At 38.1% G+C, this 17,540-nt stretch overlaps 2 protein-coding genes across 3 annotated transcripts; both read left to right on the top strand.

The window, feature by feature from the left end:
* The first annotated feature begins 339 nt into the window (after positions 1 to 339).
* Positions 340 to 7,588, top strand: zgc:158803 (LUC7 domain-containing protein). Of its 2 annotated transcripts, none has more exons than XM_067497550.1 (10): positions 340 to 924; positions 1,404 to 1,498; positions 3,013 to 3,111; positions 3,359 to 3,469; positions 4,517 to 4,660; positions 4,804 to 4,980; positions 5,130 to 5,290; positions 5,378 to 5,407; positions 5,890 to 6,045; positions 6,519 to 7,588. In XM_067497550.1, exons 1-10 carry the CDS (start codon positions 864 to 866, stop codon positions 6,754 to 6,756), a joined length of 1,272 nt encoding a protein of 423 aa, XP_067353651.1. In that variant the 5' UTR covers positions 340 to 863; the 3' UTR covers positions 6,757 to 7,588. The 2 variants fall into 2 exon arrangements, with proteins under 2 accessions (XP_067353651.1, XP_067353652.1); XM_067497551.1 differs by having other exon boundaries at positions 340 to 944.
* Positions 7,589 to 7,724: 136 nt separating this feature from the next.
* pane1 (proliferation associated nuclear element) lies at positions 7,725 to 14,600 on the top strand. Its single transcript, XM_067497552.1, has 6 exons — positions 7,725 to 8,534; positions 9,262 to 9,338; positions 11,216 to 11,314; positions 12,611 to 12,690; positions 12,884 to 12,975; positions 13,911 to 14,600. The coding sequence occupies exons 1-6, from the start codon at positions 8,478 to 8,480 to the stop codon at positions 14,058 to 14,060; spliced, it is 555 nt and encodes a 184-aa protein (XP_067353653.1). The 5' UTR covers positions 7,725 to 8,477; the 3' UTR covers positions 14,061 to 14,600.
* Positions 14,601 to 17,540: the final 2,940 nt, after the last annotated feature.

The raw sequence follows: 17,540 nt of genomic DNA, 5'->3' as shown, positions 1-17,540 counted from the left end.
CAAGATACCAAATCACTGGCAATAATTTATTGCTTCAGTCATCTTTTAAGCAATAATTGCATGACGTGTTCTTCAGGCATTGCTGATGGGCATTTTACACTGTTTTCTTACATTCAATAAACTAAAGTGTCAAAAGTTAAACAAATCTAAAAAACTGATGCATTCGTAAGAAAACAAATAAATTGAATATTTAGAAAAATTAATACCTCTAGCTTTTCAAGTGGGGACAGCTTTGCAAATACTGTTGGGATTATTAATATACATTTTATACATATTTTCTGTGGCCATGGATGACTGTCACCGGCTGACCGTCGCGTGCGTCTTACTGCAGCACTTCCTCGAGGCGGAGGGACGGGAGCACGCTCCGCGGTGACGCGCATAGAGGGGAAGTGGAAAGACGGAAGAAAGGACGTTGAATAAACTTGGCAACTTCTAGCTAACTGGCTAGAAATATATCTAGATACAATGTTACAGAATAAGTGACTGCTTACTGCGATATAAATCATTTCTGCTAACCAAACGCCCTGCCTACATTCAGTCTCCACTCGCCACGACCTGCGGACTCTAGCAGTTTTCAAACAGACTTGCTCAACCGACCCGAAGCTTTCCACCGTTAAAGTCACATTTAGCTTTTTTCAGGTGGTGTAAAAACCAGTAAACCCTATCAAGGTTAACATTACAAGTAACCAGCTCGCTTGCTTAGCCGAAGTAGGGCTTTTTCTCCTAGTGGGGAAAGTTGTACTCGGTGGAAGCAGTGGAGGAACCGCCGACGAGGCCTGCTTTGAGGAGGCTGCATGTGAAGACTGCTGTTGGCGACGAGTGACTCACACACCGCTAACGTTAGTTATCCAAAGAACGAAAACATGTCGGCCCAGGCTCAGATGCGAGCGATGCTGGACCAGCTAATGGGGACAGGGAGAGACGGTGAGGATGCCTGGCTATTGGTGAGATGAGTGTATGATTAAAAAGAAGACAGGAATTTGTGTTGTTGCTAACGTTAGCCCGGGACAAGGTAGCCAGTGTGTCAGCCAGTGACAGTGAGGCGTGCTTTAAAACCCAAGCTAGCTAACACGAGGATGCCAGCCGGGTAGCTACCTGTTGTCTTTTAGTTCACATGGCAAGTTAATTAACAGGCAGAACTGTCTTGTTAAAATTTTTGCATTTTAGTTTACCTGGACAATGTGTACTCTTCGTGGCTTCGCTTGTTTCCAGCACACCACATTTATAATAGCATCTAAAGCTAACTTTTATTAGTAAAACTACAAATGTATGAGTCAGCGTTTGCAAATTTCACTACATCAAAATTACTTAGCATCCTTCTACCAAGTTTTAGATGGGAGAAACTGGCTCACTAACATTATACCTTACTGATGTGTGTCTACTGTTTTGTTTTGCTTTTTAAGGAGACTCCATGCGGCAGAGAATCAAATTCTCAGATGAACGAGTCTGCAAAAGTCACCTTTTAGATTCATGTCCTCATGACATTTTGTCAGGCACAGTAAGTATCACACAGAGACTGAGAGCATGTCTTGTACAGTGAGAAAAAAATATAAATATGAATATATATATATATATATATATATATATATATATATATATATATATATATATATATATATAGAACATTTCCCACTTGCCCCCCTTCAAGTAGTCTTTTTCTTCCTTTAAGTTTGATTCCTCTAAATTGAAAAAGCCTGCCAGTGGCTGGACAAAGCTGGATTGAAAGACAACACAGAGGCACTAATCCTGGCAGCTCAGCAACAGACTAAAGTTCAATAGAGGCTGGGGTCTATGATACCAGGCAAGAAAACAGGTGCAGGCTTTGCAAACATGCCCCTGAGACAATCCAGCTCATAACAGCAGGGTGCAAGATGCTAGCAGGCAGGTCATACATGAAACTCTGCAACTAAGTGGCTAGCATAGTGTACAGAAACATCTGTTCTGAGTATAGGCTGGAAGTCCCAAAGTCAAAATACACCTTTTTTGAGAATGACCAACTATGGGACTTCCAGATACTGACTGACAAACTGTTAATGGCCACCCATACATAGTACAGGTGAATAAACAGAAGCAGAAGGCCATAGTAATTGCTGTAGCAATCCCAAATGATAACAACCTTCGTTAGAAGGAACATGAGAAGGCCCAGAAATACCATGGGATGGAAGAAGAGTTGGAAAAGATTCAGAAGGTGAAGGTACATGTGGTCCCCATATGATGCCCAAACTGGGAAAGTGCCTCCAGCAGATTTAAGCAACAACATTTCAGACTTCTGTCCATAAAATTACATTCTTAGAAAAAGCTAAGAAATTGCAGAGGACCCTTAAGCATCCAGGCCTCTGGTAGAGGACCTGACCTTGAAGGAAGGAATGAGACCGCCTTTTGTTTGGGAATTTTACATATATATATATATATGTGTGTATCTATCTATCTATCTATCTATCTATCTAGATATATATAGATATATCTATCTCTATATCTATCTATATATATATAGATAGATATAGAGATATATAGATATATAGATATATAGATATATATATCTAGATATATCTATATATCTAGATATAGATCTAGATATATATATATATATATATATCTATATATATTGTCAAAATACTACCACAAACCTAATTTTCATCTAAACCCCCTCTGTTTCACTGTGTGAGAAGGGGGAAAACCTATTTGTTGTGTATTTTAATTTAATTACAATTCCTATTATGTGAAAACATGATTTTAGGAATGTTTGTAAAACTATGTTAGAGAGGTATGAGATGCACAAACTTAGGTTTGCTTTACGATATGGTCATGCTGAAGTGTAAAAAGTTACTCCAGATTGAGGGCATATGGTCTTTGGAACAGGTTTACTTCAAGTCCCTCTGTATTTAGCTGCATTCATCCTCTCTGGTTTTCACTTTGTCATTGTAGCTGATTGAGCGTACAAGTTTGCAATTTTATCAGTTTACTTCAGTCTGAATCAGTAAAAAAACATGCATGTCTTTATGCTTTTTGCAGAGAATGGACCTGGGAGAGTGTGTGAAGGTCCATGATTTGGCCCTCAGAGCAGACTATGAGATTGCATCTAAGGAGCAGGAGTACTTCTTTGAACTTGATGTGAGTTGTATACACACACATAAACTGCATCTGTAGGTCTCTAGACAACATGTAATGTTTTTTCGTTTAGATACTTTTAAGGATGAATAATAGGAGCCTAGGAGATTAACGTTGATGCTTTAGCGGATACAGAATACAGTAGTAATTTGTGTTTAAACCGAGTTTTTTGTCACTAGAAAGGTATAGAAACCATTTGGAATATTTTACACATTCAGAAACTCATAAACTTGAACATATTTTGTTACAGGCAGCTGAACACCTTCAGTCTTTCATTGCGGACTGTGACCGGAGAACTGAGCTGGCCAAGAAAAGACTAGCTGAGACACAAGATGAAATCAGTGCTGAAGTAGCAGCAAAGGTAAAAAAAACAAAAACAAAACTCACTGTTGACGTTGATAAAACATAATTGATGTTTGAGGGGAATTTACATGCTATAGCAGCAGGCAGGCAAAAAGGTAGGTAATAAACTCATTTTGATTTAAATAAAAAATATTGAACTAATTTTTTAAAGCACCATATACAGTCTAGTAAAATAGCTTGGCCTACCGAGGCACTTTTTTGTTAATCTTTTGGAACTTTCTCCGTTTCTGCATAAATATAACCTGAAATGTGATCAGACTTTTATGTAAATCATAAAACTAGATAAAGGGAACCAAAATAAACAAATCAGACAACCACCATTTAGCCCCCAGCATTAAAACCACCTGCTTATGTAGGTAATTTGCATTGTGGGGTATTTATAGATTGGTCTCCTTTGCTGCATCTACAGGCACACAGGTTTGTCAGTAATTATTTCTACTTACTAGAAAATATGCAAAAGAAAGCATAGTCTCATTATTAGGTGATAATTGCTTGCAAATCAAAAACACAATTGAGATTCACAGTGGAAATTCAAGACTTTTTTATTGTGTGCTTAAATCAAAAATAGAAAAATTTGTAACTATCACTTGCATTCTATCTTAATTATTTTCTTGGGATATTAGTGGCATAAGCCAGAAATGACAACTTTATGCACAGACATCGTAAAAGAGAATGGATCGGCATAGTTGGCACATTAGTTCTTAACCAACACATTAGTTCTTAACCATGTATTCAAAGGCTTAAACATTTTGGGCATCCTATGATCTTTACAAAAATCCTATACTTACAAAACTCTTTTTAATTGTCTCAGTACTAAAATTATAATTCAGAATTAGGTGGCCCTTTAAGAGCAAAGTGAAGGTGTTTCTTTTTGTGTTAAGTCTACAGGTGTATCAGATCTGTTTTTATAGTTCATGTCTACTTTAACCAGACAAAATTAAAGCTCTTGGAAAACTGCAGTTCTCCCAGCTGGTTACAAAGTATGTATACAGACCTTTTTCAACATCTTTATGCTCATTGTTTTGTCTGTATTTCACATGGAAAGGCTGAACGTGTGCATGAGCTTAACGAAGAGATTGGGAAACTGCTGGCCCGAGCAGAGCAGCTTGGGGGTGAGGGGAATGTGGATGAAGCACAGCAGCTGCTGGAAAAGGTTGAGAAGACCCGGGCCTTGAAAAAAGAAGCAGAGGTCAGAAATTCAATAACTGCTTTTTTTTTAACAAACTTGTAATGTCATAAAATATGCATCATAACCAGGCTCTCATCATGAAATATGTTTATTTTGTCATTATTTTCTTCTGCTTTTTTGCCGTAAAACATTTGTTTATACAGGATGTGTACAGAAACTCAATGCCAGCTTCCAGCTTTCAACAGCAAAAACTACGGGTATGTGAGGTGTGCTCAGCCTACTTGGGTCTCCATGACAATGACCGTCGTCTGGCCGATCACTTCGGAGGCAAACTGCACCTCGGCTTCATTGAAATACGCGAGAAGCTTGAAAAGCTAAGGGTAGGAAAAGCACTGGAGCCAGCAAATGCTGCTCTAATCTGCATGGTTATTGATCAGATCAGTAAGACTTGAGACAGCTGTTTCCATTTTTTTAAGCTACGTGTGGTCAGAAGCATTTATTTGTTGTACTCTCTTTGCTTCTTAATCAGAAAGCAGTTATAGACAAACAAGAAAGAATGCGAATGAGAAGACGAGAGGAACGTGAAAGAGAAGATGAAAGAGAGAGACAGTGGGAGATGGAGAGGGAACGAGAGAGGGAGAAGGAACGAGAACGAGAATGGGAAAGAGAACGAGAGAGGGAGCGTAGAAGGTAAGAAAGTGCCTGACTTACTCAGTTCCTTAGTATGAAAAAAGTCATCTGGAACCTGAAATGTCCTCATTTGTGTTTCTGTCTTAGATCAAGATCGAGAAGTGGAGATCGATACAGGTATGCTTAAATATGTGGGCTTCTTTTCACATCTCTGTGGTGACAAGTAAATATAAGTCAACCTTAACAGCATGATCTGAGATGCTGGAGTAGAGGCATGAATTTGTAAATGCTATGACTTAAAATATATACTCAAAATAATGCAGCCCATCTGTTTACATGAAACTGTTATCTGTGATAAAAGTGTTGGAGTTTCGATTATGAAAATTATCTTTGCTTAGACCCGAAAGCATGTTTTTGGTGGCAGGAGGCCACCTTGCCTGAGACTAAGACTACCACCCCCACCAACACCATAAAAAATTACTTAACTAATAATGTAAATGCAAAAAGAGCAGAAATTCTATATGATATGGCAAACGTCAAACTATGGCTATGGTTAGTGTGTATGTTGCAATTTTCTATCAAAAGACTTCAGCTTCATCATAAATATATTATTTGAGATTCTGAAATGATGCAGTCGAATTGTTTTATGATTTTTCTAGGGATGGAGGAAGCTCATCTTCCCATCGTTCAAGACGCCACCGCTCCTCCCATTCTAGAGAAGATGGTGGCGATCGGGATAGGGAGAGAGAGAGGAAACATCGACACAAGGATAGGCATCGCTCACGGTCTCACTCTCACAGGCACAAAAGGAAAAGGTGAAGCTTTTATCCATTCATCAACCTTCATCAAACATTAGGATTGCTGGTGTCTGAGAATTTGCCTTTAAAAGGCAATTCAAATTGTTGAGAAATTTACCTAGCACACAAACAGAAAAGAATCCATCTCAAGAAAGGCATTGTTCGTATGCTCATAAAATATGTACAACTTATTGTAATACATTTTTTAAATTATAAATTATTTTATGACTAAAATAATGAAACATAAATTACACAGTCAATAATGAAAATCATTTGAGCTAAGCCAGATAAACGCATGAACAGCCAACATTACTATTGTAGCTTTAAAACAGTCGCCAGTGATTACAGTACCAAGAAATAAAACTGATTTACTAAAAAATGTTTTTTACACAAAGTGAACCTACAGTGACTATACATCTTCTTGTTTAATATTGAACTATCAAAAACAGCAGGCATCAAAATATGAAAAATTTCTGGCTGTTTTTCCACAGGTCCTCCAGAGACAGATCATCTCACACTCGTGAGACAGAGCGCTCGTTGTCCCAGGAGAAATGGAGAGAGGGTGCAGTAGAGGGATGGCGTGATGACAGGGCTGAGTATGCAGACTGGGAGGAAAAGGAAAGATCTACTTCGCCAGACACGGTCAGGGGCAGGGAACGAGAGAGATCCTTATCATGTGAGAGGGACCGACGCTCCAGCTCGGAGGAACGAGAGTCCGGAGAGATATGAACAGGAGTCTCCTCCAAAGTTTTGATTTGGATATATTGTTTGCTAAAAGAAGCATGGAGAGATGTGTGTGTCAGCTTTGTATGTGTACATGTTAAAATGGCACACATACATAAGCAGCGGTAGATGTGGGGTGCACAGATAAACATACAAACCAACTTTTATAAAACTTTTGAGAAGCTAGCGTGTCCTGAAAACCGTAAAGTAAATTCGTTATGCCACCTGTTGATCTTTTGTACAGTTACTTGACAGTGATAAGGGATGAGTCAGTGAAGAGACGAAGTTGTTTTTACTTCTTCAAATCTGTTTTTATTTTACTCACATGAAGTGCTGTTATTTTTTTATTGTTAGTTGGATCTTTAATGTTTTTCCTGTTCATTAGGAATCTTATCAATCTCAGTAGCCGTGGATTTATTTTTACATGGGTTGATCTCATTACTGTGGCATAACCCGTGCAGTAATGTTTAAAATGAGCTGTTAATGATTGGGGGCGATTCTGATGTTTGTGTTTATTTTTTTAATTATTTTTTTTTTTTTTTTTTTGCTGCCTTCAAGCCATAGAAATCTCATTTGGAAAATTGGTTACACATCCTCGAGCCTGCCTTCAATGCAAGGTGCATTAATAAACTTGTACGTAGCCCCCTGAAAGAAGGTATTCAGATAGCTCCACTCAGTTCCTGAAATGTTAAATGCATATAGATCATTTGCATATTGACACTCTGACACATAAAGACCCAGGGACTTGTATCCCATTTGCTGTGATACACACTGGAAATTATTGAGGGGACTCTACTTTGCTGTGCCACCCTAAAATTAATAAACTTTTCTCCTTCCATTCAAATGTGTTTTATTTATTTTTGACTTCAAATTTTGTTTATGGATGCATTTGGATAATTTGAGCATTTTAGATTATGTGGCTATGGTACTACAGCAACATTTTTTAGCAGCAGAACTGTAACCAGAGGAGCATTAGGTGCATACTGTTTGTCCAGTTTTTTTAGGTAGGCTACACTTGTTATTATAACATAGCACGGGGAAATGTTCATATTCAGAATTGTTCTTAAGTTTCTTTGTGTATATAAATAGAAAGGATTAAAGTTTATTTAATTGAATATATTGCAGTGTGATGCTATCTTTAGCTTTTGACATTGATTATAAACAGAATTTACACGTCTTGGACTCAACTATAGTGGAACATTGAGATTTATACACACATTAGTCCACCCTGAAAGAAATTATATGCCTTACAATCCAAGAAGCAAACACACTAAAATTTAGCAGTATATCATATAGTAATGTCATTTTTTCTGTTTATTTGTATATTTTTCTTTACCATTTATCTATCGCTTCACCCAGGCCTGGCCAACCCATCCTCCTCGAGGGCCACAGCTCTGCTAGTTTTCCAACTATCCCTGCCCCACCCCCCCACTGCTGATTGCCTGGATTCGGTGTGAACAGTCACTCAGAACCTGGAGGAGGGTGGGTTGCCCACCCCTTCATCCACCCTTGCAGTTCCTCAGGACAACTTTTAAAACACATCCCCAGCCTCTAGGTGGCACAAAACAACCGAAAATGTTGTGAAAACGTCATCGCGTCACACATTTATGACGTCAGACGTACCTTCGCAAAAAAAGCGCGAGTGATTACGGAATGACAACAACACTTTCAGACTGATTTCATTTACTGTTTATGAACTTTAGATAGTGTTAATTGTTTAGAACAGGATGTCGTTACTGAAGCCCTTTAGTAAGCTGCCTGCTTTGAACACAGCGAACATTTTGGTGAGTTTGTGTTTCATTAGCGTTAGACATCGACAGCTACAGAGCATAAACCCCGAGTTAACGTTGGTCGACTCGTTGATACAAGCAGCTGACCAGGTGTTTTGTCAGCCGTAGCTGCCTGCAGCATGAGGAGGCAGTGGGAAAAAGTGATAGTGAAGTGGTAGGAACAATCACAGCTTTTTAAATTTGATTAATGGCTTTTTTGTTTTTAGCTTTTTACCGTGAAACATAAACCACAAAACATACATTTCTCAGACATATCAGAGCATTATATTCCTTTATTCAAGAGGTGATTCAAAATACATTAAGCAGGCCAGATGTGTATGATCGTGTACATTTGCGTGGCATGTCGTGCAAGTTGTTATGATAGAGAAGAAATATATTCCTAGACTATGTTTCTAAGTGTACTGCACTCCAGGACTACAACGAACCAAACAACCAAATTACTGCATTCTAAATTTTGCTCTGAGGTTTAAACATACATTAATTAATACATACAGGTAAAGATGAAGAATAGTGGAAGTACTTTTGAATATCTTGACCTCAGAACTGTAAATGATCTTAGTATTTGACTAAATGTAGAGTTGTGCGTGTTACTATGCTCCAGTGCATGCTGGACCATTTTTGGATACATCAAAGATATTTAAAGCGTTTTTTTAATGTCAGGATGTTAGAGTGCACAGTGTTATCAGGTTTTGTGCTGACTCTTGAATGTTTTTTCCTTCAGCTGGTGGAAAGTGAGGAGCAGTTTCAGCAGAGTTTAGCAGACGCTCTGGTGGAGGAGACTGCTGTCACAGTAAATGTGTAAGTACTGCTGTATCTTGTAAATTGCTGAAGTCAGCATTCTGACACAGCGAATTGTTATGGTGCTCACACCTGGAAACACCATCTGCAATTTTTCTTTATATTTATTTTATAGCTGATTGACTAGTATAACTCTCTTAATTTATTTAGTAACAACAGTTGTTTTTTATTTTTTTACACAGTCAATTACAGTGTAACCCAGTGCCTGTTGAACGTCTGTAACTTCATAGCCTGTCTTTACTTTAAATTTACTGTATTATGAACAGAATGTTCCACTACCTTCTCTGTATTTTTGTGTTGTCATACTAAATATTGATCACAGCATGTAAGTCAAAATTCTATCCATTATCTTACATCATCTTAACTGCTTATGCTTCAGGGTCATGGGGTGTTGTACCCTATCCTAGCTGTCTTTGAGCAAGAGTTGGGGTACAGCCTGGACAGGTTGCCAGTCTATTTCAGGGCCAACACAGAGAGACATACACAGACAGACAATTATTCTGACTAACATTAACACCTACAGACAATTTAGAGTAATCTGTTAAAGGATAAGCCAAAAGGACAAAAAACAAAAGTAAGGCTAACGTGCATGTCTTTGGAGTGTGGGAGGAAACCAGAATACATACACGCAAGCATAGGGTGAACTTGCAAAGTCCACACAGAAAGCTACAGCTGGCAGGTAAATTTGAACTGAGACCACCACCACCAGGCTACACTAAGTCACATTTTCAGGTGGGAAATAAAAACTACATTATGCAGCATTCTACAAATGTATTTTTAAAATAAATAATCTCCAACACTTATCTTAATGGGTTAAGACCTTTTGTGACAAACACCCATTAAACAATACTGGCAGCTGTACATAAATACTCACTTCTAAAAGTTTTTAAATGGGGCTAACCCCTCTGACCAAGCTAGTGAGTTTAAGACCACTGTTATTGATTGTAATTTTATCAAAAAACGTTTAAAGGGTTGTGCAGAGCATGGTGAATTGTGAAGAACAAAGCATAGCTGTATCAGAGTAGTTCGAGGATTTCAGAGATTACTGATCTGCAAGAAAAGGGTGTAGAAAATGGATTGGCTGTGTCAGCAGAAAACCACGCAGGGTTCCTCTGCTGACATTCTGCACAGACTAATCAAACATGAACAACACAAGATTGGGAAACTTTGTATAATGAATCTTATTTTTTGTTATTACATGTTGATGTTAGAGTGGGAATTTGGCTTACCAAGACAAATTCGTGAATCTGTCTTGCTTGTGCCAACATGTCCATGCTGTGCTATTTGTAAAAAGGTGTTGGAGATTATTATCTTGGCACTCATTATGTTATTTAATACTGACTAAGCATGAGAAAGCCTACCTGACAGTTGCTGTTGGCCACGTTCAACCCAGTCCATAATTACAATTTACAGCAGTATAGCACGCCATGTCACGAATATCACGTCTACTCCAGCTGCTTACACAAACTTGACAGTAAGTTTATTAGTTTCCACAACCATAAGATCTTAATCCAATAGATCAGAGATTTTGGTGGAAGAAAGGTTTTCGCAACAAACAAATTTGCATTAACTAAGAGATGCTGGCATGTCCACATGAGTAAGAAAAGAAATTATTTCAACCCCTTGTTGAATCAGTGCTACAAAGGATTCAGGCTTTTCTGGGAGCAAATTGGAGGTTGTACCTAGTGTTAGAAAAGCTGACCTAATAAAGTGACCACTTACTACATCATGGTTTGTAAGTGAATTGTACCTCTAACCTCAACTGTCTTTGAGTTTTCTAAAGACATCAGGTTAAAAGCATGAATTTCTATCACATCTGTTTGCCAAATATCAGTGACAATATTCAGTTTCAAAGTCATGTGTATTGTATCTAACAGGCGACTAGCCAAGAGTCTCCCTTTGCCCAAGGAGAACGAGGAGAGTCGGCCAAGAATAGACCTGGTGGTGTTTATCATCAACATGACGTCAGAGCGCAGGTAACCTTTATATTTATGTTTTAGTCACCTGTATATCTTTCCTGCTCACCCTGAACACACAGGTAAAGTATCTAGTCTGTTTTGCGTTTACAGTCATGGGAAAAATTAATAGCACTGCTTGCAATTTCCTGTTTATTTTTTTCATGTGCAATAGGTTTACAGGAAATATGATTTGATCTTTACCAGTGTCACAAACACAACATTTCTAAGCTGATAAAGCACAGTCTGGATTTGTCATTTTTTATTGACTACACAAGTTAAACATAAGTTATGGTGGAAAAAGTAATAGCAACTTTAGGCTTCTGAATGCCAACTGCAAATCTGGAGTCCAATCAATGAAAAGAGAATGGAGGTGTCAATTACAGCTACTGTGCCAGCGTGCTGTTTACAAGCTGCATCAGTGGATGTGAGTGCTATCTTGCAAAAAAGGATCAAGTGTTGTTGATTTACATGTAGCTAGAAAGGCTACAGAGTAATCTCCATTCATCAGTGCACAGTTAGACACAGTCTGTAAATGGAGATGATTTGTTACTTTGGCCTATATATGCAAAACATTAAACAGGCATGGTATCCATGGCAGGACACCTAAAAAGACACCATTGCTCCCCCAAAACAACATTGCAGCACACCAGAAGTTTGCCAAAGCCCGCCTTGCAGTGTTCAGTCAGTTATTTAAACACTGTTGCCATCACTTTTTCAACATCACCCTGTATGTTTAATGAGTATGTTCAAAAAATACACGAAAGATCATGGCTGTTTTTGTTCTATGAGCTCAAAATATTGTTTGTTGATTGTGACCTTGGCAAAGATCAGAAATTGCACAAGAAATTTATGTAGAAGTATGCAAAGAATTTTTTAAATGCTTTGGTGATTTCTTGTCTGTCCACCTTGTTGCTCAGAAAAAGGGCTACTGTTTTGTGTAATTTGGTTTACGTTGTGTCAGTAATAAAGTCTGTGCTGTCAGTTTATGAATAGATTATTTAAACATATAACATTTCGGGGGCAGCTCTATCTCAGTTGGTAAGGCAGTTGTCCTGGCTATATGTCGAAGTGTCTCTGGTCAAGACACTGAACCCCTAACAGCCCCTTCCCCTCACCAGCTGTGCAGTGCCGGTCCAAGCCCAGTAGAAATTGGGGAGGGTTTGCGTCAGGAAAGGCATCCGGTGTAAAAACTGTGCCAAATCAACATGCAGACAATGATCCGTTATGGCGACCCTGAACTCATGGCATAAGCCAAAAGAAAAATATAAACATTTAACAGTTTATTAGGACGTTATGTATTTTCGTTTTTCCTAGTTTCAAGTCAGCAGAAGCTTCACTGAAGTATTTGGACCCTGGATATTTCCTTGGAAAAGTCTGCTTCTTGGCCACTAATGGTATGTTTTCGATCTCTCTTCCTTCTTCTGATTACTTGACAAACCAGGAGCAAAGGGATAAAATTAAGAGAAATTGGTCTAAACTGGTTTTTCACAATTTAATAAAGTTCTTCCACCTCTAAAGTGTCGGTTTATCCCTTTTCTGTGCGTGTCCCTCTCTCACCATTTGACCCTTTGCCTCCATCTTTCGTAGTTCGGAACGCCTCAGTCCCCACAGAGTACCTGGACGCTGTTAGGAAGCTGGCTGCCTCACTCCACTGCCCCTTGCTGTTTGCTGAAGATCAGGTTTGTAGGAACTTCATTTAACGATATTACAAATTGTTAAAATTGTGCCGAATACTAGAAAGTATGTTTGTTATATCATAGAGGCTAAGCCAAAACAGAATTGCTTCTGTGTATAATGCAGTGCAGGTTATCAGCAGGTTCTGTGTCTGACTATAGGCTTTTTGGAAACAATAATATACACCTACAGTATAAACTAAAAATGTGATATTGGATTGTGAAACCAAAAGAAACAATTTTATCTCTTTGTGCTTTTGCAGTTAGCGCCATCAAACACTGTCATTAGCAGCTTTGTCACTCTTTCATAATCTACAGCTTTTGGCAAATGAATCCTTACCCATTTTTTTCCCAGCTACAAGGTGGGTGAGTTTCATAATGTAATTAGAAGTAATTTTTACATAATGTTAGGTAAGATAGGTAACACCTTATTGATCCCTGAGGGGAATTCAGATGCCATAGCAGCAGACTAGCGTTATATAACATTTCACAATGACCAGAAAAATAGAGTATAAAATACAGAATATAACATTAGCCTAATGCTTGTAGAAGTAAACAAAGTAGACAACCAAAGTGTGGAAGTCTACAAGAGGCAATAGCAACACAGTATTGACTGCTAGCTGAGCAATCAGGCAAAACAGTTTGCTAGAAGCAAGAAAGACTGAAGTCCCATAGCAGCAAGTCTGAAAAAAGCACAAAAACCTTAGATCTAATGACGTTTAGGCCAAAGCACTCCTAGTGGTTTTCCATAACACTTTCATACTTATGTCCATGTGTTAATGAAACAGGTATTAAATAACACTTTATCAATCTTTAAAATAAGCAAATAAACCTAGTAAAGGTATTTGCACATTTGTATGATGTAGGTCTGTTTTTCTGCAGTGCTACAATGTATTGTTGTTCATTTAAAAAGCAGCCCTTCTCAACTTTCCCCTCCTCAGACACCAGATGGTGTGGCTAATGCCACGGAAAGGCTGCTGACCATCCTGAAGGTGGCAGCCGGTCTTGTTCCCATGGCTACTGCTCTCTACGTTTCCAGTCTGACTCGATGCTCTGTGCCCCCCGACATTGACCAACCGAGCTTTGATTAATTCCCAACACTGATCTTCCCTGACTTTATCATGTGTATATTTATGTGTAGTTGTCTACTGCCACTGGCATTTCTCAATAATTTAAAATGTTTGGTGCAGTTTCTCATTTATGGGTGGTATTAGCAAGTATTTGAAAAACAGCAATAATATTTATGTACTGTCTTAAGAAAGAGGTGTCTTAAAACTTGACAACAGTGAACATTGTCAGGTCTCTGAGTATGTACTGTAATGGTCTGAATAACAATGTAACTGTGAAGGCCTAGACCTGATAACAATTCACAGTTTCCTTGATCTAATGACAGAAGTGACACCATAGCAAATTTCCTTCAGATTATGTTGGAGCCCACATGTATCAATTGTAGTTGTGTTGCGGGTTGGGATATATGTATATATATATATATATATATATATCCATTATCAGTAACTCATAAGTGTTTTTCAATGATAGATTCAAAGAGAGTTTTTAAAGACACCTGAGCTCTTTTTTCAAAAGGTGTTGGGAAAACAACGAAGCTGGAATAAACCTTAACTTTGATTCAATTTTTTTACCAGATCTGTGTTGCATTTTTCTAGAATCAGCTTTCAGAAAATACTGTTTTGAGCAGTGGTTGCTATTGTATAAGCTTAGAATCCATCATGATGGCAGGTTTATAAACAAGGTTCGGCAATGGCCGCTTGCAACTGTATGGTTTGTGAACGTCGAGTCAAAGGCAGTTAAATTCATCTTTCCATTATCTTAACCACTTATCCTGTTAGGGTTGTAGGGGCTGAAGCCTGTCCCAGCTGTCACTGGGCATGAGGCAGGGTACACCATGGACATGTCTCCACTCTGTCTCAGGGCCAACACAGAGAGACATACACGGACAGACAAGCATTACACTCACATTTCCACCCTCAGACAATTTAGAGTCACCAATTAACATAACATGCGTGTCTTTGGGCTGTGGGAGGAAACCAGAGTATTCTAACATGCATGTATTTATACCATGCAAACTCCACACAGAAAGGTTGCAGCCAGCTGGAGCTTTGAGCCGGGGATCTAGCTGTGAAGCGGCAGAGCTAACCAGTCCACCTAGGAGCTTCCCAAGTGTAATTACACTTATAATGTAAAGAGTAAATCTACTAATGAGTCAGAAAAGATTTTTCTACAAATCAGTTTTGTGTACAGCTGCTTTTGTTTTCATTCATTTCTACTGATTGTAACCTGAAGTTGCACAGTCATCTGTCTTGGCTGCAGGGACAATGCCTTGTCTGTGCATTTTCTGAGAGCTACCTGTGTGAATGGAATCCCTAGGCAGCTGACCTAGTTCCTCTCAATGTACCTCTTCTCTGGTACTTTGGGATTCTGGTGTATTGGGGTATTTATGGTGGCTTCATTTCTTCAGAACAGTCCAATCCTCAAGACGATTCATAGTATGGGAGAACAGTCACATGATAAGCACTGTGCCCTGTCATTTGTACATTGTTGGGAGAGTGAAAGTGTACCAGTTAGGAAAGTACCAACTAACCAGTTTAAAGTTTGCTTTCAGAGGTTTGGGAACGCTACTTCATTCCTAATTGTTTTCTTTGTCTAAATATAATGAAAATATTATACTAATATATATTATACTTCTTCATTAATATTAAATAATATCTACTTTCTAACATTATCAAATTAATAGATTTAGAAAAGTGCAGAACTGTACAGCAGATTCTCTCTTTTGACAGACTGACTCATTAATAAGTGAAAAAGTTCTTTATGCTGTGTGTGTGATATGATGCATAAGAAAATACACTTTTTTGCTGTTTGACATTATGTCATTCTTCGGGAAAGGAATGTATACATTTAATCAACTAGCATGAAGCTGAATTACTTATTGTTTCGGAGGTTCAGAGGAAAAACAAGCTTCCAAACTACAGTAAAGACACTGGGACATCCCCCATGCCCAGAAGCAAGAAACCTTGCAGTAATTTATGACTGTTTTGCATTTCAGAGCTTGTGTACGTGGTGGCATGAAAACCCAACCCACGTGCAGAAGAACATTTTTAGAGTGAAGCCTTTCCTCTAAAAGACAGAGTGCAATAAATCAGCTACCGCTAATCCAGATTACGGCTAAATCCAGAACGTGAGCACATTTTATGCATACACAGGTTACCTGTTTGATTTCATGCTGAGATTATTTTTTTTTAGTTCATACAATGTCCCTGTTTGAATGGTTTTGCACCAGGCAGTCTGTCAGAAATGTACCTTTATTGTATTTAATGTGATTTACAAACCAAGAAGGCCCCTCATACCCTCTGGTTCTTCTCTTTTTGATGACCTGCTGAAAGTGTAGAGAGCAAACCTAAAAATAATTTCTTTAACTTGGCTTCTGTTTAGAATCTATGTTTTATGTGCATGGTTTAAGATGTTTTATTCAATCATAATTCTTTGTCATCATTGTTTTAAATTTTTATTTTAATGTGTTATGTATTTTTTATAATTTTACATTTGTGATATGTTTGTGTCTGTGTCTCTCAAATAGATTTCATATTGTTGTTACACTATGGTTCGTATTTGTTCCATCAGTCAGCTTGTCGTCTGTAAAGAACTTTGAATTTAACAACCCTGGACAAACCGACTGAGAGGTCTGTTAGGAAGCAGAAATCTAATCTGACATATTTAAAAAAATGATAGTGACAGTGCACTGTCAACACAAACCATTTACAGAGCAATAAAAAACTAAATATTGTAAATTATTTTGTTTTACAGCTGGGCTTATGTATAAAATTTAAAAAAAAACAAATTTTGAAATTAAATAACGTAAAAACAAAATTTAATTTAGAAGATTTTGAAAAATTCAATACAAACAAAAATGGTGGAAGAATCATGTTTTTGTGTCTGTCTATTCTGTTTAGCCAAAATCAGTATAATGACAAGTCAGATCTGAATCCACAGAACATTTTGTGCAATGTATGAGTGGTATAGGTTTTCTTTTTTCTTTTATTGGTTTATAGAACAAACCTTTCTAACTTCCCGTCATTTAGAAGAAAGGTAAAGTCCTGTTTGTCACAAAATTAACATGTAACCTAAGTTGGTCAGACTTAGAGTGCAGAGGGGAGGAGTAGAGGAGGCAGGAGTGTGTGACCACAGTCACTGTGCCTGCTGTCACGTCTGCATGCATGCACTAAAGCACGGACACACACAATGGTGCTGCATAAAGTGTGAAAGTACTAGGACAATAAGAAGTCAGTGGGACTGGGGAGTATCAGAGATAATGCTTTATCTGTATCTTTGACCGTGTTGACTGTACTATCTACACAGTCTAGTTTTTCTAAACAGTATAACTTGACAACTCAACCAAAAGAAATTACTTATTTCCACTATTGACACATGTGGTCAGTGTGTGTAGGAGGTCATGATAATCTTGTTCATGGTTTTCAACTAATCTTAAGGACAAATAATTAGAGTGACCTCTACTGTGCTGTTGAGACTTTTTGTTTTGTAATGTACAGTATACT

Source organism: Channa argus, chromosome 3 (genome assembly GCF_033026475.1).
Source record: "Channa argus isolate prfri chromosome 3, Channa argus male v1.0, whole genome shotgun sequence".
Taxonomy (NCBI): Eukaryota; Metazoa; Chordata; class Actinopteri; order Anabantiformes; family Channidae; genus Channa; species Channa argus.
The sequence above is the reverse complement of the archived record's forward strand: the minus strand, read 5'-3'. Positions and strand labels throughout refer to the sequence as shown.

Coding starts and splice junctions, on each gene's coding strand:
- zgc:158803 (XM_067497550.1), top strand. CDS start 864: ATGTCGGCCCAGGCTCAGATGCGAGCGATGCTGGACCAGCTAATGGGG. Junction 4,661..4,803: donor CCTTGAAAAAAGAAGCAGAG/GTCAGAAATTCA, acceptor TTGTTTATACAG/GATGTGTACAGAAACTCAAT. Junction 5,408..5,889: donor AGAAGTGGAGATCGATACAG/GTATGCTTAAAT, acceptor TGATTTTTCTAG/GGATGGAGGAAGCTCATCTT.
- pane1 (XM_067497552.1), top strand. CDS start 8,478: ATGTCGTTACTGAAGCCCTTTAGTAAGCTGCCTGCTTTGAACACAGCG. Junction 9,339..11,215: donor ACTGCTGTCACAGTAAATGT/GTAAGTACTGCT, acceptor TGTATCTAACAG/GCGACTAGCCAAGAGTCTCC. Junction 12,976..13,910: donor TGCTGTTTGCTGAAGATCAG/GTTTGTAGGAAC, acceptor TCCCCTCCTCAG/ACACCAGATGGTGTGGCTAA.